Source organism: Schistocerca nitens, chromosome 9 (assembly GCF_023898315.1).
Source record: "Schistocerca nitens isolate TAMUIC-IGC-003100 chromosome 9, iqSchNite1.1, whole genome shotgun sequence".
NCBI classification, from domain to species: Eukaryota; Metazoa; Arthropoda; class Insecta; order Orthoptera; family Acrididae; genus Schistocerca; species Schistocerca nitens.
Window position 1 is genome coordinate 36,013,825 of NC_064622.1, and position 26,796 is coordinate 36,040,620.

General features: G+C 40.7%; 1 protein-coding gene across 1 annotated transcript in view; it reads right to left on the reverse strand.

Moving 5' to 3' along the window:
• The window catches only part of LOC126203474 (uncharacterized), an 81,708-nt gene that overhangs the window by 19,071 nt on the left and 35,841 nt on the right, over positions 1–26,796 (reverse strand). The window contains exon 3 of the mRNA XM_049937792.1: positions 20,767–20,925. Within this exon, the coding sequence (XP_049793749.1) occupies positions 20,767–20,925 (159 nt within the window). The remainder of the gene's footprint in view (positions 1–20,766; positions 20,926–26,796) is intronic.

Consider the following 26,796-nt stretch of genomic DNA (forward strand, 5'->3'; position numbering starts at 1 on the left):
GGAGGTTGAGGCCTGGCGGGTAACGAGAAGAGAGGATATACTGAAGGGCAAGTTCCCATCTCCGGAGTTCTGACAGGTTCGTGTTAGTGGGAAGTATCCAGATAACCCGGATGGTGTAACACTGTGCCAAGATGTGCTGGCCGTGCACCAAGGCATGTTTAGCCACAGGATGAGCCTCATTACCAACAAACACTGTCTGCCTGTGTCCATTCATGTGAATGGACAGTTTGTTGCTGGTCATTCCCACATAGAAAGCTTCACAGTGTAGGCAGGTCAGTTGGTAAATCACGTGGGTGCTTTCAGACGTGGCTCTGCCTTTGATCGTGTACACCTTCCGGGTTACAGGACTGGGGTAGGTGGTGGTGGGAGGGTGCATGGGATAGGTTTTACACCGGGGGCGGTTACAAGGGTAGGAGCCAGAGGGTAGGGAAGGTGGTTTGGGGATTTCATAGGGATGAACTAAGAAGTTACGAAGGTTAGGTGGATGGCAGAAAGACACTCTTGGTGGAGTGGGGAGGATTTCATGAAGGATGGATCTCATTTCAGGGCAGGATTTGAGGAAGTCGTATCCCTGCTGGAGAGCCACATTCAGAGTCTGATCCAGTCCTGGAAAGTATCCTGTCACAAGTGGGGCACTTTTGGGGTTCTTCTGTGGGAGGTTCTGGGTTTGAAGGGATGAGGAAGTGGCTCTGGTAATTTGCTTCTGTACCAGGTTGGGAGGGTAGTTGCGGGATGTAAAAGCTGTTTTCAGGTTGTTGGGGTAATGGTTCAGGGATTCCGGACTGGAGCAGATTCGTTTGCCACGAAGACCTAGGCTATAGGGAAGGGACCGTTTGATGTGGAATGGGTGGCAGCTGTCATAATGGAGGTACTGTTCCTTGTTGGTGGGTTTGATGTGGACGGACGTGTGAAGCTGGCCATTGAACAGATGGAGGTCAATGTCAAGGAAAGTGGCATGGGATTTAGAGTAGGACCAGGTGAATCTGATGGAACCAAAGGAGTTGAGTTTGGAGGGGAAATTCTGGAGTTCTTCTTTACTGTGAGTCCAGATCATGAAGATGTCATCAATAAATCTGTAACAAACTTTGGGTTGGTAGGCCTGGGTAACCAAGAAGGCTTCCTCTAAGCGACCCATGAATAGGTTGGCGTATGAGGGTGCCATCCTGGTACCCATGGCTGTTCCCTTTAATTATTGGTATGTCTGGACTTCAAAAGTGAAGAAGTTGTGGATCAGGATGAAGCTGGCTAAGGTAATGAGGAAAGAGGTTTTAGGTAGGGTGGCAGGTGATCGGCGTGAAAGGAAGTGCTCCATCGCAGTGAAGCCCTGGACGTGCGGAATATTTGTGTATAAGGAAGTGGCATCAATGGTTACAAGGATGGATCCCAGGGGTAACAGACTGGGTAAGGATTCCAGGCGTTTGAGAAAGTGGTTGGTGTCTTTGATGAAGGATGGAAGACTGCATGTAATGGGTTGAAGGTGTTGATCTACGTAGGCAGAAATACGTTCTGTGGGGGCTTGGTAACCAGCTACAATGGGGCGGCTGGGATGATTGGGTTTGTGAATTTTAGGAAGATGGTAGAAGGTAGGGGTGCGGGGTGTCGGTGGGGTCAGGAGGTTGATGGAGTCAGGTGAAAGGTTTTGTAGGGGGCCTAAGGATCTGAGGATTACTTGAAGCTCCACCTGGACATCAGGAATGGGATTACCTTGGCAAACTTTGTATGTGGTGTTGTCTGAAAGCTGATGCAGTCCCTCAGCCACATACTCCCGAGGATCAAGTACCACGGTCGTGGAACCCTTGTCCGCCAGAAGAATGATGATGGAAAGGTCAGCCTTCAGATCACGGATAGCTTGGGCTTCAGCAGTGGTGACGTTGGGAGTAGGATTAAGGATTTTTAAGAAGGATTGAGAGGCAAACTTAATCCTACTCCCAACATCACCACTGCTCAAGCCCAAGCTATCCGTGATCTGAAGGCTGACCGTTCCATCATCATTCTTCCGGCGGACAAGGGTTCCACATCCGTGGTACTTGATCCTCGGGAGTATGTGGCTGAGGGACTGCGTCAGCTTTCAGACAACAGCACATACAAAGTTTGCCAAGGTAATCCCATTCCTGATGTCCAGGCGGAGCTTCAAGGAATCCTCAGAACCTTAGGCCCCCTACAAAACCTTTCACCTGACTCCATCAACCTCCTGACCCCACCAACACCCCGCACCCCTACCTTCTACCTTCTTCCTAAAATTCACAAACTCAATCATCCCGGCCACCCCATTGCAGCTGGTTACCAAGCCCCCACAGAATGTATCTCTGCCTCTGTAGATCAACACCTTCAACCCATTACATGCAGTCTCCCATCCTTCATCAAAGACACCAACCACTTTCTCGAACGCCTGGAATCCTTACACAGTCTGTTACCCCTGGAAACCATCCTTGTAACCATTGATGCCACTTCCTTATACACAAATATTCCGCACGTCCAGGGCCTCGCTGCGATGGAGCACTTCCTTTCACGCCAATCACCTGCCACCCTACCTAAAACCTCTTTCCTCATTACCTTAGCCAGCTTCATCCTGAACCACAACTTCTTCACTTTTGAAGGCCAGACATACCAATAATTAAAGGGAACAGCCATGGGTACCAGGATGGCACCCTCGTATGCCAACCTATTCATGGGTCGCTTAGAGGAAGCCTTCTTGGTTACCCAGGCCTACCAACCCAAAGTTTGTTACAGATTTATTGATGACATCTTCATGATCTGGACTCACAGTGAAGAAGAACTCCAGAATTTCCTCTCCAAACTCAACTCCTTTGGTTCCATCAGATTCACCTGGTCCTACTCTAAATCCCATGCCACTTTCCCTGACGTTGACCTCCATCTGTCCAATGGCCAGCTTCACACGTCCGTCCACATCAAATCCACCAATAAGCAACAGTACCTCCATTATGACAGCTGCCACCCTTTCCACATCAAACGGTCCCTTCCCTATAGCCTAGGTCTTCGAGGCAAACGAATCTGCTCCAGTCCGGAATCCCTGAACCATTACACCAACAACCTGAAAACAGCTTTCACATCCCGCAACTACCCTCCCGACCTGGTACAGAAGCAAATAACCAGAGCCACTTTCTCATCCCTTCAAACCCAGAACCTCCCACAGAAGAACCCCAAAAGTGCCCCACTTGTGACAGGATACTTTCCAGGACTGGATCAGACTCTGAATGTGGCTCTCCAGCAGGGATACGACTTCCTCAAATCCTGCCCTGAAATGAGATCCATCCTTCATGAAATTCTCCCCACTCCACCAAGAGTGTCTTTCTGCCATCCACCTAACCTTGGTAACCTCTTAGTTCATCCCTATGAAATCCCCAAACCACCTTCCCTACCCTCTGGCTCCTACCCTTGTAACCGCCCCCGGTGTAAAACCTATCCCATGCACCCTCCCACCACCATCTACCCCAGTCCTGTAACCCAGAAGGTGTACATGATCAAAGGCAGAGCCACGTCTGAAAGCACCCACGTGATTTACCAACTGACCAGCCTACACTGTGAAGCTTTCTATGTGGGAATGACCAGCAACAAACTGTCCATTCACATGAATGGACACAGGCAGACAGTGTTTGTTGGTAATGAGGCTCACCCTGTGGCAAAACATGCCTTGTTGCACGGCCAGCACATCTTGGCACAGTGTTACACCATCCGGGTTATCTGGATACTTCCCACTAACATGAACCTGTCAGAACTCCGGAGATGGGAACTTGCCCTTCAGTATATCCTCTCTTCTCGTTATCCGCCAGGCCTCAACCTCCGCTAATTTCAAGTTGCCACCACTCATACCACACCTGTCTTTCAACAACATCTTTGCCTCTTTACTACCGCCTCGACTGACATCTCTGCCCAAACTCTTTGCCTTTACAAATGTCTGCTTGTGTCTGTGTATGTGCGGATGGATGTGTGTGTGTGTGCGAGTGTATACCTGTCCTTTTTCCCCCTAAGGTAAGTCTTTCCACTACCGGGATTGGAATGACTCCTTACCCTCTCCCTTAAAACCCACATCCTTTCGTCTTTCCCTCTCCTTCCCTTTTTTTCCTGATGAAGCAACCGTTTGTTGCGAAAGCTTGAATTTTGTGTGTATGTTTGTGTTTGTTTGTGTGTCTATCGACCTGACAGCACTTTTGTTTGGTAAGTCTCATCATCTTTGTTTCTATATATATTTTTCCCACGTGGAATGTTTCCCTCTATTATATATAACCCTTGTGTTTGTTTGTGTGTCTATCAACCTACCAGCACTTTTGTTTGGTAGGTCTCATCATCTTTGTTTTGAGATATATTTTTCCCATGTGGAATGTTTCCTCTATATATATATATATATATATATATATATATATATATATATATATATATATATATAGGGAACCATTCCACGTGGGAAAAATATATCTAAAAACAAAGATGATGTGACTTACCGAACGAAAGCGCTGGCAGGTCGATAGACACACAAACACACACACAAAGTTCAAGCTTTCCCAACAAACTGTTGCCTCATCAGGAAAGAGGGAAGGAGAGGGAAAGACGAAAGGATGTGGGTTTTAAGGGAGAGGGTAAGGAGTCATTCCAATCCCGGGAGCGGAAAGACTTACCTTAGGGGGAAAAAAGGACGGGTATACACTCACACACACACACACACACACACACACACACACACACACACACACACACACATAAATCCATCCACACATATACATCCACACGTATACAGACACAAGCAGACATATTTCACACGCTGTCTTTAAATATGTCTGCTTGTGTCTGTATATGTGTGGATGGATATGTGTGTGTGTGCAGGTGTATACCTGTCATTTTTTCCCCCTAAGGTAAGTCTTTCCGCTCCCGGGATTGGAATGATTCCTTACCCTCTCCCTTAAAACCCACATCCTTTCGTCTTTCCCTCACCTTCCCTCTTTCCTGATGAGGCAACAGTTTGTTCCGAAAGCTTTAATTTTGTGTGTGTGTTTGTGTTTGTTTGTGTGTCTATCGACGTGCCAGCGCTTTCGTTTGGTAAGTCACATCATCTTTGTTTTTAGATATATTTTTTCCCACGTGGAATGTTTCCTTCTATATATATATATATATATATATATATATATATATATATATATATATATATATATATATATATATATATATATACTTCCCCATGTGTTTTTTCAATATGACGAATTAGGTCTACCTCATTTTTACAACAGACTACAGCTGTTGAGTCATCTGCATAGAGGATAGTATCAGACTGGACCTGACATGGCATATCGTTAATATAATACAGAAAAAGCAGTGGCCCTAATATTGAACCTTGCAGAACACCTAATTGAGTGTTTTTCCAGCCAGAGAGAAATTTCTTGCCATTGATGTTAGTAATTACTCTTTGTTTTCTGTTTGCCAAGTATGGTGACATCCAGCTAAGAGATTTGTCTTGAAAACCATAGCGTGCCATTTCTTGGAGAAGTAGATCATGATTTACTGTGGCGAAGGCTTTCAACAGGTCACGAAAGATGCCTGGCACACACATTCTATGATCAAGACATCTGCTGACTTTTGTGACTAATTCATTTATTGCATGGATTGTGCTGTGGCCGTTTCTGAAACCATATTGATTGCCTAAGATAACGCTGTTAGGTGAATTGTGATTTTCGATCTGATCACATGCAGCTCTTTCAAATATTTTTGAGAAAATTGGTAACAGTGAGATTGGCCTAAAGTTGCCCAATTCATCTTGTTTGCCTTTTTTATGTATGGGCCGAACTTCTGCATATTTTAATCAATCTGGGAAACTTCCCTCATCAAAAGATTGGTTGATTATGAAAGAGAGTGGATATGCAATACTGTGGCAGACTATTTTTATTATTTCAGTGGGGACCTTATCCCACCCCGCAGATTTTGACTTTTTTAGGGACATTATGATTTTGATGACATCTGAGATGGAAACATGAGAAAACTTAAAACATGGGCAATTGCTATCTGTCATATTGGGCTTTGTTTTTGGTGGTGAACAGTCACCAAATTTGTTACAGTTTATGAAAAAGTCATTGAATGACTCACAAATGTGACTGGGTTCTGTAACAGCTCTACCATTTATCACTATTTTATAAGGGCTTTTTCTCTCTGCCTCACTGCCAACTTCGCTTCTTATAACAGACCAAACAGCTTTTGATTTGCTTTTTTGCATTTGAAATGAAGTTATTATTTGCAGTACGTTTTGCTAGTTTAACTATTTTGTCAAATGTTTTTTTTTTTTTTTTTTTTGTATGTGCTTACATACTTAAGAAATTGAGGGCTTCGATTTACTTTTGCCTCCATATGGAGTTTCCTCTTAGTAGCACTCTAATTCATTTTGTTACCCAGGATCTACTTTTTTGGGACCTGGTCCTCACTGTTACAAAAGGGAAGCATTCATTGAATATACCCAAGAATTCAGTTAAAAAGTTATTGTAATTGTCACTTGTGGAAGTGTGTTTGCTGACTGTCCACTTGGTTTGGCTTAGTTTTTTGCAAAATACTTCCACATTTTCTTGACTGAAATTCCTACATCTTTTTGTTGTGCAGACTGAATTTTGCTTCGGTAGTGATACAAGTAATGCTTTATGGTCTGATACTCCTAAATCTTAAAGAAACTTTTCTTTTACATAATAATTAATACTACTTACAATATTGTCAATACATGTTGCAGAAGTTGGTGTAATTCTTGTATACTGATCAAAATTGAGATTTAGCCCATTTGTGGCTACTAGGTTCTTCAAGTGTGAAGAAAATTTGTCATCAGTCCTTACATTTATGTTTGAGTCAGCACGTATAACCACTTTCTTGTACAATTTCTCACATTTTAATTTATGTAGCAATGTATCAAACTTATATAAAAATACAGAGGTTATATTGTACTCAGGGGTGGAATATATGCTGATAATTAGTATGTTATACTCTTTTTTAAGTTCTATACAACAACTTTCAAATGTACGTTCTTCATTCAGATGGCTAAAATTGTGTCTGATATCATAGTCTACCATGGAATGAACTAGTATGCAAGAACCTCCATACCCATTGGTCCTACAAAAGCTGGTAGCCAGTTTATAACCTGTAAGTTTATTTAGGAGACTGATATTTTCAGATTTTAGCCAATGTTCATTAAGGCATTTAGTTTCACAGATTGTTTTACACTTCCTAGCAAAATTTCTATATCATAAAGCTTCCTGATCATCTGATGTTTAAGTGCGTAACGAAATTACTACTGCATATATTATTAGGTAGAGGGTCTTTAAAACTAATTTGACTATAAAGTAATAGAACGTCCACCTGAGTGTTGATTGCTTGTTCTGGATTCGTTGTATTGGGCTAAATTCGGAAAGAACTGGCCCGTTCATCAGTTTCACTGTGTGTGAGCATCTGAATGATGAGTAGGTACAGTTTTCTTGACGATAATTTCGGTCTCTGCTGTATGTTCTGAGGCTGGTTCTGGCACTGTCTTATCTTCTGGACGTGATGTTCCTGTTTGAGCTGGCGCTGTGGCTCCGATTTTGAAAATGGTTTCCCGTTTATCCATTTCCTTGGTCGAAACTGGTTGCATAGCAATTGGTTTTCTTGCAACGTCATCATCTTTTTGTATTAATTTCGCTAGCATTTTGCCAACGTATGACTTGCCAGCATTATTATAATGTAGTCCTTGTTTCGTAAACAAACCTCTTGCATCTGGAAGATCAAAAAATGTTACATTTTGTTGGGACTTGCATATTTTGCAGAAGTGTCTGTTAACTTTTGCAAGCTCCAGATTTATGATGGAATTGTCTTGCAGGTCGTATCTGTGAGGCAAGCTAGTAACTATGATGTTCGGAACTTTCAGATCGATTAATGTAGTTTTTAACACTGGGCCGCATGTTTACTCTCATTTCTGTATATCATCATTACTTCTACCCATGATTATGATGGCATCATTCTTAGATAGCTCATTAAGTGCTCTTAATTATCTCAGTCAAAAGTGCACTGGGTTTCGTCATACCTTTTGCCGTGAATAACGTACTGTATTCATTTATTTTTTTGGCAATTTTCTTGGCGTGGCTATCACCAAGTACAACAACTCGTCGTTTGATGTTCACTGGTTTATTTTTCGTATTAGATGTTTTCTTGACTGTGCACTCGATTGGAAATTTTGTCACTGATTTTTGTTCATTATTGTTCATTGTCTTATCACAGTCTTCGTCTAGTGCTGTGAATTTATTTGATAGCGGTATCGCCGGAACTGTACTCAGTCTGTTTATTTGTTTTTTTCGGCACACGCCACGTTTTTTGCACAGAACGACGGTTAACAACACTGTCTTGTGCTAGACGATGATCTCGCTCTATCTCTTTGTATTTCATTTCCAGTTCTTGATATTTCTTAATATTTCGTATTTATAGTCATTAAATCATCTGTAAGCACGCTTATTATTTTTTCTTTTGATTTTATCGTGTCCATTACCTTGTTTTTCGTGACACTCACAACGCACTGACGGCATGTCCAGTCATGTTCGTCTTTTATATATTTTAGATTCACTTTAACACATTTGTCGTGATACCACAATCTGCACTGGATGCATAGGATACCTCTCTTTACCTTTGTTATGCAGATTTTACACACATCACTATCACTTTTTAAGGAAACTGAGACATCGTAGGAATGGCCTAGGATATTGTGGAGGTGTGGAGGCCAGCAGAAAGCAACTGTGCAGGGTGTGGGAAAGATAGTGGGTAGGATATTTCTCAGTCCTGGAAATGGTGAGAATGTAATTAAGTTACTCCACTCCCTAAAGGTACTGAGTCGTGGGGGGAAATGTTCCTGTCTAGTGTTGTGGTAGGGCATTCAGAGGTGTAGGCGACTGGAAAGATAAGGCGTGAGAGATTTGTTTTTGCAAAAGGTTGGGCGGGTAATAATAGTATGCAAAGGGCTCAGTGAAACCCTCAGTGTATTTTGAGAGGGACCACTCATCATTGCAGATGCAATGGCCATGGGTGACTAGGCCATATGAAAGGGACTTCTTGGTATGGAATGGGTAGCAGCTGTCGAAGTAGCAGTATTGCTGGTGCTTGATAGGTTTGATAGGGACAGAGGTACTGATGTAGCCATCTTTGAGATGGAGGTCAACATTGAGGAAGGTAGATTTTACAGTTGAGGAGGACCAGGTGAAATTGATACGGGAAAAGGTGTTGAGGTTCTGGAGGAATGAGGATAGGGTGTCCTCACCCTCAATTCAGATCATGAAGCTGTCACAATTGAATCTGAACCAGATGAGGCGCTTAGGATTTGGGTGTTTTGGAAGGATTCCTCTAGATGGCCCATGAATAGGATGGTACCATGCAGGTGAACATAGCCATACCCCAGATTTGTTAGTAGGTAAAGATTTCAAAGGAAAAATAATTGGGCATGTGGATATAGTTGGTCATGGCAACTAGGAAGCATGTTGTAAGTTTAGAATCTGTTGAGCATTGGGAAAGGTAGTATTCCATAGTGGTAAGGCACTGGACATTAGGGGCATTAGTGTAAAGTGAGGGAACATCAACAGTGACAAGCAGGGTACCATGTGGTAAAGGAACAGGAACTGTGAATAGTCGATGGAGAAAATGTTAGCTATATTTTATATAGAAGGGTAGTTTGTGGGTAATAGGCTTAAGGTGTTGGTCTAGAAGTGCAGGAATTCTTTCAGTGGGATCACAGTAACCAGTCTAAATGGGGCTTCCTGGGTGGTTGAGTTCATGGGCCTTAGGAACATTTAGAAGATAAAAGTGCAGGGAGTGGTTGGGGTGAGGCAAGTGATGGACACTGTGGAGGGAATCTGGGATGGGCATAAGGAATTGAGGAGAGACTGGAGATTCTACTGGATTTCTGGCATGGGGTCACTGTGGCAGAGTTTGTAGGTGGATGAATCTGACAGCTGGCAGAGTCCTTCTGCCAGGTAATCGTTGCAGTTCAAGACAACGGTGGGGGAGCCATTGTTAGCAGGTAGGATTATAAGCTCAGGATCAGTTTTTAGGTGGTGGATTGTGTTCCTTCTGTGGATGTAGGATTAACTTTCATGTTCAGGCATTTGAGGAGTGATGGAGAGTCATAGTTTGAGGTACAGAAATTCTGGAAAGTTAACAGGGGTGATTTGGGGACAGAGTGTGTGGGTCACGGTTGGATTAAGGAGTGAGCTGAGTCAGGCAGAGTTCAGCATTGGTCTTGGGTTGAGTCTGCCGCTGTCCACACTTCTATAACAACCTCCAAACCTGCCCAACACCTCTCATAGCTGAAAAACACTGTCTTGCAGACCTACAACATTTACCCCACTCTCCATAACTCCCTACAATCACCACACAGAATCCAGAACCTAAACAACCCAAAACACAACCATGATCTTTTCCCATAGGCATCACCTTTTGCCCCACTCCCAAATTCAATCATGCAGAGCTTGTTAAAGAACTTCTTTCCTTCTTCCAGACACTACATTGCAAACAATTTTTCACCACCAACTCTACCAATCAGACTCAATCTAAGAACAGTGAATGGCCTTTCAGACCATGATGCACAAATTTTAACGCTAAAATGTGTTTGTACTCAAAATACTGTCAGATATAATCACAAACTATATGGGATAGTTAATCCAGTGGCAATAGAGAGATTTTTAAAACTCATCAAGGAACAAGAGTGGCAGGATGTTTGTAGCACTGATAACGTAGATGACAAAGATAATGCTTTCCTTATCACATGTCTCATGCTCCTTGAGAGTTTCTATCCATTCGAACATTCTAAACAGGGTACTAACAGTAAAGAGCATCCTGCGTGGCTGATTAGTGGGATAAGGATATCATGTAGAGAAAAGTGGGAATTATATCAAAATGTCAGAAGTAGCCACAATCAAGCTACAGTTTCCCATTACAAACAGTATTGTGAGGTGCTTAAAAATGTTATTAGGAAGGCAAAGAGTATGTGGTTTGCAAATAGAACAGCTAATTCACAGGATAAAATTAAAACCATTTGGTCAGCTATGAAGGAAGTGTCTAGTCAGCAGCACAAGTTTGACAATATAAAGTCAGTTTGTAGTAAAAATATTTCTGTTCCTGATAAATCAGATACATGTACAGTATTCAACAATCATTCTCTGAGCATTGCTGGTGAATTAAATAAAAATTTAGTTTCTATATGAAATCATGTAACTCTTTTGGAAAATGCCTTTCTGAGACTGATGTCTGAAATACTCCTCTGTGCTACTGACAAGGGGGAAATTGGGTCAATAATTAAATCACTGAAGACTAAGGACTCTCACTGATATGATGGCTCACCTAGCAGAATATTAAAGTACTGTGCTGCACATGTTAGCCTTGCATTTAGCCATATTTGTAATTTTTCCTTTACAAATGTTCAGTTTCCTGTATGATTAAAGCACTCGGTAGTAAAGATGTTTTATAAAAAGGGAGAAAGAGATCATGTAGACAATTTTAAACCTATTTCTATGCCATCAGTGTCTGCTAAACGTATTGAAAAGGCTGTGTGTGTAAGGATAATCGATCATCTTATATCACTCAATTTGCTATCAAATGTACAGTTTGAATCAAACAATGGAAAATCCATGATGGAATGTAACAATACGGGAGAAGGAAAGTCGCTACTCACCATACAGTGGAGGTGCTGAGTCGCGATAGGCACAATAAAGAGATTCACACAATCATAGCTTTTGGCCATTAAGGCCTTTGTCAGCAGTGGACACGCATACACACACACACGCACACCCACACCCACGCAAGTGCAACTTGCACACACATCCCATGATGTGCAAATTGCACACACATCCCATGATGTGCAAGTTGCACTTGCGCGCGCGCGCCTGTGTGTGTGTGTGTGTGTGTGTGTGTGTGTGTGTGTGTGTGTGTGTGTGCGTGTGTCTACTGCTGACAAAGGCCTTAATGGCCAAAAGCTATGATTGTGTGAATCTTTTTAAATGTACAGTTTGGCTTTAGAAGTTGCTTAACTGAAAATGCTATATTCTCTTTTCTCTGTGAGGTACTGGATGGGTTAAACAAAAGGTTTCAAATGATGGGCATATTTTTTGATTTAACTAAGGTGTTTGTGTTGATCACAAAATATTGCTCCTGTAGTTGGACCATTAAGGAATACGGGGAGTAGCTCTCAATTGGTTCACCTCTTACTTTAGCAACAGACATATAGATGATATGCCCTCTAGGGTAACTCTAAAATATTTTTGTTTTCTGGTGACACTAGCTTGATAGTAAAGGATGTTGTGAGCAACATTGGCTGGGTTTCAAACAGTCCAGTTCATGACCTAAGTTCAGGGCTTACAGATAATAAAGTAACGCTAAATCACAATAACACCCAGTTTTTAATTTCACAGAATGGGCATATGATTAGTGAACCTGAACAGTTGAAATTCCTAGGTGTTCAGATAGATAGTAACCTGTTGTGGAAATCCCACCTTCAGGATCTTGTTCAAAGACTTGCTGCCATTTTTACTATTAAAATGGTATCTGAAGTAAGTGATCGTTTGACACAAAAATTATTCTACTTTCCTTATTTTCATTCTCTTATGTCATATGGTATTATATTTTGGAGTAGCACTTCCCATTCTAAAAGGATATTTTTGGCTCAGAAATGGGCAACTCGGGCAATAATTGGCATAAGTTCAAGAACCTCTTGTTGGCCCCTGTTCACTAGTCTGGGTATTTTGACATATTCTTTATCGTCAATTCTTGCTAACATTATCAGCTTATTTCCAAGAATAAGCTGCTGTCAGCCAGTTAGTACTTGGCAAAAAGCCAGCATGCATTTGGATCGGACTTTCTTAACTCCTGTGCTGCATCTGCTTCCAAAAAGCTACCACAAGTTTTCAAAAATCTTAGCAGTAATCCACATGCTTTCAAATCTAAACTGAAGTGTTTCCTCATGAGTCACTCCTATTCTGTTGAGGAGTTCCTTGAAAAGTTAAGCTGATTTTTATGTTATGTTGTTGACTGTGTTTGCTGAAATTTATGACTTGACATTTTTTGGGGTCATAAAGATTTTATTTTTATCTGTTATTACTTTTATGTTGCAATTTCATGTACTGACATGTTCCATGACCTTGGACTTTTGCTCCTCAATTTGGTCCTGTGGAACTTGATGTGTAAATAAATAATTAAAACCAATGTTGAACCCTGCCTGTGTCAGCTCACTCCTCCATCCAACTGGGATCCACATGCTCTGTCCCCAAATCACCCCTGTTAACTTTCCAGAATTTCTGAACCTCAAACTGTGACTCTCCATCACTCCTCAAATGCCTGAACATGAAAATTAATCTTACATCCACAGAAGGAACACAATCCACCACCTAAAAACTGATCCTGAGCTTATCATCCTACCTACTAACAATGGCTCCCCCACCGTTGTCTTGAACTGCAATGATTACCTGGCAGAAGGACTCTGCCAGCTGTCAGGTTCATCCACCTACAAACTATGCCACAGTGACCCCATCCCAGAAATCCAGTAGAATCTCCAGTCTCTCCTCAGTTCCTTATGCCCATCCCAGATTCTCTCCCCAGTGTCCATCACTCGTCTCACCCCTACCACTCCCTGCACTCCTATCTTCTAAATGTTCCTAAAGTCCATGAACTCAACCACACAGGAAGCCCCATTTAGACTGGTTTCTGTGATCCCACTGAGAGACTCCCTGCACCTGTAGACCAACATCTTAAGCCTATTACCCACAACCTACCCTCCTATAAAGAATATATCTACCATTTTATCCAATGACTCTCTACAGTTCCTGTTCAGTTATCACATGGTGCCTTACTTGTCACTGTTGAAGTCCCCTCTCTTTACACTAATGTCCCTAATGTCCAGTGCCTTACACTATTGAACACCACCTTTCCCAATGCTTGATGGATTCTAAACTTACAACATGCCTCCTAGTCACCACGACCAACTATAACCGCAAGCCCAATTGTTTTTCCTTTGAAATATTTACCTAATAACAAATCTGGGGTATGGCTATGTTCACCTGCATGGTACCATCCTATTCATGGGCCATCTAGAGGAATCCTTCCAGAACACCCAAATCCTAAGCGCCTCATCTGGTCCAGATTCAATTGTGACAGCTTCATGATCTGAATTGAGGGTGAGGACACCCTATCCTCATTCCTCCAGAACCTCAACACCTTTTCCCCTATCAATTTCACCTGGTCCTCCTCAACTGTAAAATCTACCTTCCTCAATGTTGACCTCCACCTCAAAGATGGTTACATTAGTACCTCTGTCCATATCAGACCTATCAACCACCAGCAATACCACCACTTTGACAGCTGCTACCCACTCCATACCAAGAAAACCCTTTCATACAGCCTAGTCACCCCATGGCCATCGCATCTGCATTGGTACCGCCCAAAATACACCAAGATTCTCACTAAGGTCTTTACAGACCATTATTACCCACCCATGTGCAAAAACATCTCTCATGCCTTTTCTTTCCAGTCACCCACCACTTCCTGAAGTCCCACCATACAGCCACATAGGACATTTCACTCATGGCTCTGTACCACCCGGGATTGGAGCAGCTGAATTACATTCTCCACCAGAGTTTTGACTACGTCTCATCATGTCCCAGAGTGAGAAATGTCCTACCCACTATCTTTCCCACTAGCAGCACAGTGGTATCCTGCCACCCAACAAACCTACACAATATCCTCGTCCATCCCTACACAACCCCTGTTCCCACCCACTTGCCTACTGGCTTATATTGCTGTGATAGACCTAGATGCAAGACCTGTCCCATACATCCTCCCACCACCACCTGCTGGAGTCTGGTCACAAACATTTATCCTATCAAGGTGGGGGGGGGGGGGGGGGGGTTCCTTTGAAACCAGTCATGTGCTCTACAAGCTAAGCTGCAACCACTGTGCTGCATTCTATGTGGGCATGTCAACCAACAAGCTCTCTGTCTGCATTAATGGTCACTGACAAACTATGGTCACAAAACAATTGGACAAACCTGCTTCTGAGCGCACAACCCAATGTAAAATTCTTCATTTCAATGTCTGCTTCACAGCCTGTGCCATCTGGATCCTACCCACCAACACCAGCTTTTCTGAACTCACCCTGCAGTATATCCTACATTCCCATAATGCTACTGGCCTCAACCTTCATTAGTCATTGTCCTTACCCATCTAGCCCCTTCCCTGATCCCATTCCAGCACTGCACAGCCCTCTACTCCACTGACACACCCAGTCTCTTTACCTCTCTCCTTTCCAGTATCCTTGCTTCTGATCCCCTATCTTTGTCTAACCTTCCGACTGCTTGTAGCTGCCCTACCCTCTCTCCACCGCGTCCCTGCATGCAACTGTAACACCACTTTACCATTCCCCACCCTTACCCTGCTTTCCCTCCTCCTGCACCCCCAGCCTCTTTCTTACCACCATCCAGTTGTCTCTCGCATCACAAGCTGCTGAGTGTAGTCTGGCTTCGCCTGCCAGAGTCTGTGGTCATTTTTGTGTAAGCTGCATTTGTGTGTGTGTGTGTGTGTGTGTGTGTGTTTTATCTGTTTTTGATAAAGGCCTTGTTGGTCGAAAGCGTATAGTGTGACAGTCTTTTTGTTGTGACTATCTGTGACTCAGCATCTCCTCTATTTGGTGAGTAGCATCTATCCTTTTCATAATATTGTTATAATCCATCGTAGATTTTCGATTATTAAAGTTAAAGTCTCTATCTCCTTCAAGAATCATGTAAAAATCCTGAATGTCTATATGGTAGAAATCTCTATAACACCTCTACGCATGTCAAGAATCTATTCTTAAATTTAATTAGGTACAGAATTCAATTTATTTGAAAAACAGCCAAAGCCTTTGCTTCACAGAAAGTTTCTTAACCGAGAACTGGTGATCACAATCCTTTATGCAATGGAACTGGTTACACAATGGGATGTGAGAATACCAGGCTTCCATTTATGAATTGCTGGTGGAAGCACTCTGACCCACTTACTCTCAAATGCCAACTAACTTACATTGTACTATAATCTTCATGCCAATTAATCATTGTCTTTTGTTTGTTTGAGTGATATCTAAGTTTTCTGTTATATAAGATCTGATGAGCAATGAAGTACATGGATGATATGATACGTGGAGTTACTTTAGTGAAGTAATTGTGAAGCTTTTCCAAGAGCCAGTATTAATTCTTTCTGTACAGTCTGCCCGCCAAAGCAGTTCTATTCATAAGGTTGAAAACATAAAAAAAAAATAAATAAATAAATAATAAATAAATAAAAAAATAAAAAAAACTAATCATTTTCTCTGATTCCAGGATGATAATTTATGGATTCACATGTGACTGATAGTCTAGAAATCATTTTAATTACCTCACCCAAGACACCTTAGGCAGCTGCGAAAGTACCAATGTCTGTTCACAGTATAAGGTGCGTAAGTGAACAAACTGTGAAAAATGAATTCAGTTTTACGCAATTTCAGTTCTTGTTTATGTAATATGTAGCCACTTATTCATTTTTATTATGCAAATTAATAGTTCAAAGAACATTCTCTTTACTGTTAACATGTTTACATTTCTGGAGTTCAACTTTCACTTTCTCACACCAAAGTTTGTAAGTGAAATAGAATATACTTTACACATAAATTCTGAAATTATGAAAGTAATAAATACCTATTGTAATTTAGATGTAATTAAAGATTAGTTAAACTCATTGTTTTCTAATATAACACATAATTTCATACAGTGAGTATAATGTACTCTGAAATATATTTGTGATAAATGCCTCTTTATAATGTACTGTGATCCTTGAGATGTGACACTTTCTCCAAAATTGCAACTTTTAATAGTATATATAATGTTTCCAATAAAGGAATGCTATACTTTTGATTACTGTAAAGTTATTTGAGATGATGGAGAAGTGACCGCGTGTGGCAGTTATGCACCGCTAATACAGGCAGTTGTTGGGCAGACTTTGTGACATGAAATCTGTGCCAATCAATATAATGTAAAGATGAACGTCAACTGTTCTGTTGGTTTTCATAATACATTTAAGGTTAAAAAAGACAGTGGTTGTTAGAGTGCCAACATCATGTTCCAACAGGCAGGAACAGTGCGTGGTTATAAACAGTTATTGTTGCAGCAAAGCAGGATTCATAATTTACCACACTACCACTAAGCATTAAATTCAAAGTTAAGCTGAATCCAATTTAAAAGCAACTGCAGCAGTGTGCATTCAGGTGTCTGTGTGGCTGCGTACATGAATTCATGTACTTTCTGCTAGAATAAGAGCCATAGCTTGAAAGATAGTGGAAACTGCTGCTCTTACGTGTATCTATCCACCACACATCAGTCCGCTGCAGGTGAATGGTTACCTTTCCCTTATTTTAGACACTGTTGCAGCCAGGAACTTCCATTGTTGTTATGAAACGGTGTGCTGAAAAGTGATGCCTGGTTGCCTTTACTGCTTTGCTCATACAAGTTGCAGCTCCCTGTCTGTAGAAGGTTCTGAAATGTAGCTTGTAACATGATGGTGTGTAAAGTAAATATGTCAGCTAAGAAACAGCGTGCTGAAATTGAGTTCCTCACAACACAAAATATGCCTTCAATTGAAATCCATACAAGCATGAAAGATGTGTATGGCAATGATTGTATCAACATCACTAATGTGTGATGTTGTGCTGTTCGTGCTCATAAAGAAGGAAACAGTGTTGCTAACTGAGCCGTGGTAAAAATTGCTGTTATGAAGAGCGCGCCGCAGAGCGTAGTGTGAAGCAGTCACCCTCCGCTTCCGGTGGTGGCGCCGCTGTGGCAATCGCAGCTTTGGTGTTTCCCTCTGGTGGGAAAGGGGAAAGGTAGCCTGCTCACGTGCATTTAAGGGGCGCTATGAGCTTGCTAGGCGGCGAGTCTGGTCAGTTGGTCAGCCGGGTCAGTGTGGGGCAGTCAGTGTCTGTCTGTCGTCTGGAGTGCTAGTGTGAGGTAGGCCGCCAGTCTGCTCAAGTTTGTTCAGGCAATGGTCATTGGCAGTTGGATCGATTGGTTGGTGGGTCACACACTGGGACACAAGATGACTGGTCCGTCTTGAGTGTCGGCACATGTGAGGTTGCCACGTCAGTCCAGTGGGCCACGCCATATAGCAAGGGGTAGTGGCTTCGCGCCCGACACTAGAGCAAATGGAGTCAACCCATGACATCGGTCGGGCTGCTGCAAGCTGCGACACCATGAGACGGGAGATCAGCGCACCTTTCTGCGTCCGTTGAAGCGGCTGGTAGTGGACAGTTCGGGAGAGCATTATGGGGGTGCTGTGCTAGGTCTTCGCCAGACATCACAGTTTATTAGAAGTTAAGTGATTCATGAAATGTTGTTTCATTTAGTTGTTAAATTCTACTTGTTTTCTTGGTCAGTCTCTCATCCCCAACTTGCTCATCTGTCTCCCGTCTGCATTTGTTAGGCAGTTAGTGTCTGTCTGTCGGTCTGCCGTACGTTAATAGCTGCCTCTGTCATTTTTGTCAGATTCGGTTTAACGAATTTATTGCTTGAAGTGTAACAGCTGAATTCCTGAAATATGTTTTTATCTTGCTTATCATCTTGAGAGGTGGTGTATGTGTAATGTAGAGCATGTTTGGCCAACCTGGTATATTTTATGTAAGACTGCATTTCATGGGTTTTATTTAAATGGTAATTTTAGTATATAAAGTTGCCACCCATCCACCGTAAGGCTTTTTTAAAAAAAATTAAGTTGGACCTTCAGTGGAAAGTTAATCTTTTAATGTTAGTGTTTTGTACCATTTCCATCCCTCGTAAGGGGTGCATAGTTATGTGCTTTTGTGAGTTGTAAAAATTTTTAGTTTAAAGTAATCTGGTGTGTTGCAGATTTGCACCAGTGTAGTCTTTGAGAGGTTGTGAGCGGTCATGACTATGGCCGTGTCAAAAGGGAGCGGCAAGGTTCTCAGCCTGAAAGCTAATACAGTAAAAAAAAATTGTTTTTTCTGCCTTTGAATAAATTGTAAGTTGATATTTAGAGGGTGCTTTCTGATTATAATTTTAAGTCTGTTTCTAAAAAAAAGGGGCGTTTAGGAATAAATTTCCATTTGTTGAAAGAAATTTGATTTGTTTTCATCAGTTACTCACTGGCAACTACTTCCATGCTCACATAGTATGATTAAATGTGTTAATGTTCTTGATGAATCACTAGTAAATAAAGTAAATTCTTAAGTATATTCTTAAGAAAAAGTTTTGAAAGTAAATTCACAGTTCACTAACCTCAACATGTGTGACAGAGCTTGGAGTGGATGATCACATACTGCAACTGATGAGACTCTTCAGAACTGTGTTGATGAACTCTTCAGAGAAAATCATCAGATAACACAGTTCTCAGGTAAGAATGTTGTATCATAAGAGTATGTAATGGCCATCATTGCAGAACTGCAGTACAGAAAATTGTGTGCTCATTGGATGCCTCAGATGCTCACACCTGACATGAAACAGAGGAGGCTGGATATCTGTCATCAATTTCTTTTGTGTTTTGAGAGAGAGGGTGATAGGTTCCTTAACAACATTTTGCAGGTGATGAAAGCTGGGTTCACCATTTTGACCTTGAATACAAGAGAGCAACAATGGAGTTTCATCAAAAAGGACCACTGGTACCAAAAAAATTCAAGACCATGGCTTCAGCAGGCAAAGTCATGCTCACATTGTTCTGGGATGTTGAAGGTGTGGTGCATTTGGAATTCATGCCTTAAGTCACCACCATTAGCTCTGAAAGAAACTGTGAGACCCTCAGAAAAGTGAAAGCATAAATTTGAAGAGTTCACACACACACGGAGCACCCTTTTCTCCAGCATGACATGCCACACCACACACAAATCTCATGACATCTGCAGCAATCTGTCTCCTTGGGCCCACTGTCGTTAATCACACCATTCCAACTTGACCCTGAGTGATTTTCATTTGTTTCCATTTAGGATCACCTTTGAGAACTTCACTTTGATGGTGATGAAGAGGTGCAAACAGAAGTGAGGTTGCGGCTCCATCAGCAAAGTCAAACAGTCCACGGTGAGGTTATTTACAAACTGATCTCTTGGTAGGAGAAGTGTGTTCATTGTCAAGTTGACTGGATCGAGAAATAAATATGTAGACATGAAGAATAAAGATTTAGAATGGTAATAATAATTCTCTTATTTAAAGGTATTCACAGAAAAAGTTCGAATTCATTACTTTTCAGTACAGCCTTCATGAGCTTTGTTTAGAGCACATAACTATTTTATCTTCCCTAGTTTTTAAAATTTCATTTAAATGTTAATCACTCTAACTTGAAATAATAGTAACAATATGCATTTAAGTATGAAGATTGTGTACATCTACACTAGTATTTAAACATGTATGTTAGTCAAATTCAGTGGTGTTCTTGTGACAGCAACTGTTAAATAGGCAGTCATCTTCTACCATTGTCAAATGAAAAATCATGTTGTAAAGTATTAACAGCAAGGGCTGTTATTAATTCATCTCTTTCGTTTATTGGCAAAATATGTTCATGCTGTTTGAAATAATTTTCTCCCGTGTCATTTTATTATAAACTTTTGGTAATATTTCTTTCATAACATGTTACACAAATATAGTTCAGTTCTTATATTGTCAAGAAAAAGTATGTGTTTTTTTCCTTAGCATCATTATTTTCCAATTACTTCACTAACACATATTTTTAACTAAAACTTCATATTTATTGTGAAGAAGAGGATTCAGAGTTACATACCGGTGCTTTCCCCATTGGCTGTGTGAGCTCAGCAAAAATAATAAGGAAATTGATCATAATGAAGCCAATGATTGTTCCATGCACTATTTCAGCTTTGAGTACAGTGTCTGCAATACTTAAATTCTGAGACAACAGTGCCACTGTTGAGACTGCAAGAGCCTGTAACAGAAATTTGTTTACCGGTATTTTAACTGATCAAAATCAGATTATGTTAAGCTGCACTTCATCTTATTTTATCAGAATGTCTGTCTAGAACAGGCTCGTCCAAACAGCGCCCCGGGCGAATTCGTATGTTGTTGCAGTGGCCGAGCTGTGTCGCTTAGCTGGCCGTGCAGACCGCCCGCCGTCCTTCGCCATGCCGCTGTATGCGCACTTCGTAAGGACGACATGTCCGAAAGAACAGATACCATCGGTGACCATGCAGCTCATTAGAATGAAATTACAATGAAATGAACACCCTTAGCTGCTTACAGGCATTGACATACGTCAACGGGGACAGATGAAAATGTGTGTCCCGACCGGGACTCGAACCCGGGATCTCCTGCTTACATGACAGACGCTCTATCCATCTGACCCACCAATGACACAGAGGATAGTGCGACCCTTTTTGAAAATGAAAGGATGTCCAGAAGAATTACTTTGTGGCCCTAAGTAGGTGACGAATTTGGCTTTTTTGAGTGACCTTACTGGTCGTTTAAATACTTTGAACATTTCACTCCAAGGTGAAAATCACTCTGTTGTTGATTTAGTGCAGACAGTTCAAGCATTTCAAAAAAAACTTATTTTGTGGGAAAAAAAGTTGCGCGAGAAGAACTATGGACACTTTCCTGCACTAGACAGCGGTAAAGAAGACTTGGACTTTTCAGATTATGTTCAAATCATTTGCGAATTACAAGAACAGTTGAAAACAGATTTTTGGAGACAAGTGAGCTTCAACCAGCCTTAGATATATTTGTTTACCTATTTTTCCTTCGGACAGAGGACGTCTCACAAGTGTTCCAACTAGAGCTGATTGACCAGCAGTGTGATATCCACCTGAAGGACCGCTTTCTTATGTGTAAAACTTTGGATGACTTTTACAGCTGTCTTCCATGAGAAAAATATCCTCTTTTGCACAAGCACGTGGTCAAAGTTCTCTCCTTGTTTGGTTCCACATATATTTGTGAGTGCTTTTTCTCTCTTTTAAAGCTTGCTAAAACTAAGAACCATTCATTAAATGTTGAAAAAAAATTTGACTATTTCTTTAAGGTTAGCAGTCTCATGGAATATTCTACCAAGCCTGGACAAAATCATTTCTTCAAAAAAGAAAATGTGTAAAATGTTAATTGTCTTCTTTAACAATGTTGACTGTAAGAATTAAAGAGCTTTATAACCTTAATTCTATTTTTTAATTAGTTTTCAAACTTGGTCAGTTAAAATTATTACGTACAAAACAACAAACTAAGGATCCGATTTCTAAACTCTGAAAGGGGATACAAAAAGCTGTAGTACAAAGTACAACAAAAAATATTTGCTTGTAACTACTAACAATAAGAATGAGACTCTATATCCCTTACATAAGATTATTTCTAAAACAGAATATTTATGACTCTAGTTCACTTAAGAGACTGATATATTTTTCAGAAGACGCCTATTGTACATAGCCAGCCAGAGTGGTCAAGCGGTTCTAGGTGCTACAGTCTGGAACCGCGCGACTGCTACACTCGCAGGTTCGAATCCTGCCTTGGGCATGGATGTGTGTGATGTCCTTAGGTTAGTTAGGTTTAAGTAGTTCTAAGTTCTAGGGGACTGGTGACCTCAGAAGTTAAGTCCCATAGTGCTCAGAGCCATTTGAACCATTTTTATTGTACATATGACGAGTGTGCATGTGCAGTACTAACAGAATCAACCTGTGGGCAGAAAATTACTAAGTTGTTCTTCAGTTTTTGTTTTGGATGTTTTCTATAGCTTTGCGTAGTAATTCTGCCACATGAACACTAGTTGTTACCTAAACAGTAAATGGTTTGCTTGTTTTATCACTCATGGACCTCTTTTACAGAGGTGCACTTCCTCTTTTATTTTGTTTATGTTGGATCTGACTGTGGGACAGTCCAGCGCAGAGCTGGGCTATGCTGTATCTCTCACTCCACGGCTATCTCTCTCGCTCCTATGCTGACACTAGCAACACATGGTCATTCACAGGGCACTGAACTACACTGCCTTGTGCCCGTGGGTTGCGGGCGCGCCCACCGGGCATAATTCGTGGATGAGCCTGGTCTAGAACATGAGTTCAAGACAGTTTTTTTTTGTATAGACAATAAAATGACTGGATATGATTATTATGGTAACAGAAAGTTCTAATAGAATGTAAATAATTTAGGGGTGAAGTTCACAATTCACCAAACAGTAAAAGTGTTAAGATGTTGACAGGTACATAAACAATATTAACCTTCCGACAGGCACACCTTCTAGTTGCACAAGGATGGTCGCTTGTATCTCACAGATAGCACATTTTGTTAATACACTTTATGTCTTTTTAAACATTAAATTTTTATCATAAAAGTAATATTAGGCATTATTCTTGGGTTATACAAACAAAAGCAAGGTAAAAAATTTATTTAAAAATAAAGTTTCAAAGCACACATTTTCTTCCCACAGCTTCTCGAGGTACTGATACTTACTTTCTGTATACGAATGTCAAATTTATATAGGATTATGCTTGAAATTTTGGTTTTTCAATATACTGAAGTTATTTAGAAGTTGAAATACTAACACTGCAAACATTTCTTGAAAGATGTAAACAAAATTTACTGCCTATATATCTCACATTTAAAGCAGGTTATTATTTAGAAGCTGAAATACAGTTGTTGCAAACATTTCTTGAATGTTGCAAACAAATAAACTGTCCACATATTTCACATTTGAAACAGATGATTCTCCTTTTCTTACTACTGAACATGGCTTACATCTTTTCTTCAGAGGCTCCTGAGGTTGATCATCTCCTCTTCCTTGTTGCTGTTGGTGTTCATCTTCTGTGGGCGACAAATTTAAATCTTTTGTATGGAGATCTCTATTTACTTTAGTACTTCTCCTTTTTACATGTTCCTGTACAAGTTAGTTTGAAAGATATCTGAGATATTTTCTTCTCTTGAGATTATGGCTTGTGTTTCCTTTCCAGATTATAAATGAATTTAGGGCAGCAACATTCATCATCGAAAAAAGAAAAAAACAGCACCAGAGGCCATTGCTTTGTGTTTCTCGCAACGTTGAAAGACCCCCAAAATTTTTCGACAGTGTCAATGCCTCCTTTTGTGTGATTATAAAAAGTTATAATTTCTGGTTTCTTGAGATCACTTGTTCCTTCATCGGTTTTTCCACCATTGTGAAGCTGGATATCAACGAAACATTCTTGTACTTTTTTGACACATTTGAAACAAGTGTTGCCTCTTTGCGAAAATCAAACAGACCTGAGTGGGGCTCTCGCTTCCTGCTCACTGTGAATTCTGGAGGAATTTGAGGCTTATTTTTACCTAACATGCCAAGGTATGATTTTTTTTTATGCCAATGCCTCTACCAAATCATAATCCGTAAACCAATTGTTGGACGCGATATTCCCCCACTGTAGAAAATGGGTGCTGCTAACCTTTCACAAAGTCGGAAGGTTTATTACTTACACTAAATGGACCCTCTGGTTTAGTTCCAACATATATTTCCAAATTACATGTATAAAATAGCCGAGAGTTGACTAAAGCATAAATTTTTATGCCATATTTGCTTGTTGTTTTGGCTTATGTTGTATGAAACCATATCTACCTCAAAAAAGCCTTGAGTTTTTCATCAGTTGTGAAATTTTCACCAAGTGAATAGCATTTTTGGCAGTTCACAACAAATTCTTCAAAAATAATTCTTGTAGGAGCTAGGCAGTCAGTTTTCCTTCGTTCTCCTCTTGTTTCTGCATAATCAAAAAGAATGAATCACATTAAGAACTGAAATCTTTTTATAATCATGATCGTTAGGAAGCCATCCATCCACCATAAGTTGTTGAAATTCAGACTAATCACATGGTACAACCCGGTGAGATAAAGCAGCCCAAATAAGGCTTTCATTTCAACTGTGTCTGTCTGTTAAGCATCACTTGAACAAGAATAATTATCTTGTATTGTAATAATAAATTTGTTTGTATTTTCTACAAAACGTTCAATCATTGTGTCAGAGATGGGGCATTTCCATAAATCTAGAATATTAGTCACATCTTTTGCAGGTCTGATTACTCCGGGCAGATGAAGTAAAATATTTTGTTTACCTCATCTTTGCCTGTTCCTCGACTTTTTTTTGCCATGACCAAACCTCAATTATTTTTTAATTTTTCCTTTGAACAGCTTGAAATGTTGATTTGGTGCTATCATCTTTGTCGTCTTCTGAGCTGGACTGAGCACTCATTTCTGTATTAGAATCTCCATCTCTTTCCAATAGGTGCTCTTCTTCATCAGTGGTACAGTCCTGTGTAAAACTGTTGTCCTGGTCATCCTCGTCATCGGTATCATGCAGAATTGCATTTATCACAGCTTCAGCAAAATGGTTCAAATGGCTCTGAGCACTATGTGACTTAACTTCTGAGGTCATCAGTCGCCTAGAACTTAGAACTAATTAAACCTAACTAACCTAAGGACATCACACACATCCATGCCCGAGGCAGGATTCGAACCTGCGACCGTAGCGGTCGCTCGGCTCCAGACTGTAGCGCCCAGAACCGCACGGCCACTCCAGCTTCAGCATCCAAAGGATTGTTTAACTTAAACTTCTCTTCATCCCTCATAGTACCTAAGAAATAAATATGAAACAAAACTGAATAAATAAGCTAATGCAAGCATTGAAGGTCACATGTATCTGACACATATAATTTAGTTTAATTTCATTGTTGATTTGAGTGACATGTAAATTCATCATGTACACTGCTTTAAATTACTAATAAGCATTAAACATTTAACAATAAATAATGGAAAATGAAAAGTTAAAAACTTACATGGAGGGTCATGCGTATTACTCAGATATGAAACATGTGTTACTAGCTTGCTGTTTAGTGTTGCGGGCAGGGCCAGGACTGAAGTAGGCTGGGGTCGAATGAGGAGGCTAGAGCAAAGGAGGATTTCCCTCCCTTCTACTTTCCAAGAAAAGGTAACAAACATTGTTGCTGCATATCTGACACATACGTGCACCTGCCAGAAGTTTAATAGTAAGTACAGACTTTTTTCAGATCATGCAGTTATCTACAATGAAGTACTGTCAGAAAAAGGTTTCACAAATATTCCATCAGACCTTGATAAGGTTTCAGAGTGGTGCAGGGATTGGGAATTTGCATTAAATGTTCAAAAATGTAAAATTCTGCACCTCACAAATCATAGTATCCTTTGTCTACAATATCTGTGACACAGTAGGAATCAGGCAACTCATACAAACACCTATGTGAAGCAGTTTCTACAGATATGAAATGAAATGATCACATATGCTCAGCTGTAGATAAAGGAAGTGGAAGACTTTGGTTAATTGGTGGAATACTAAGAAAATGTGTTCAGTCTACAAAAGTGACTACTTACAAAAAAAACTTGATCCATTCTAGATCATTGCTCAAGTTTGTGGAACCCTATGAGATAGGTTTAACAGCTGATTAGTTTCTTATACTCCAGTATGTGGTCACAAAAATCATCTTCACACAATGGGAACTCCACATTGGAACATCAACAATGAAAGGAAAAGATAAATTGCTACTTATCATAAAGATGACAGGTCAAGTTGCAGGCAGACACAACTAATTACACTTACACATCAGCTTTCGGCCACAGCATTTGTCAGAAAAAGAAAAACACACACACACACACACACACACACACACACATTCATTCACTCAAGCACACCTCACACACACATGACCATCACCATCTCTTGCATTCTGGTCTAAACTGCTGGAGATAACAATCATATGTGGATGAAGTGTGCTTACTTGTGTGAATGAATATGGGAGTGTTTCTTTTTCTGATGAAGGCTGTGGCTGAA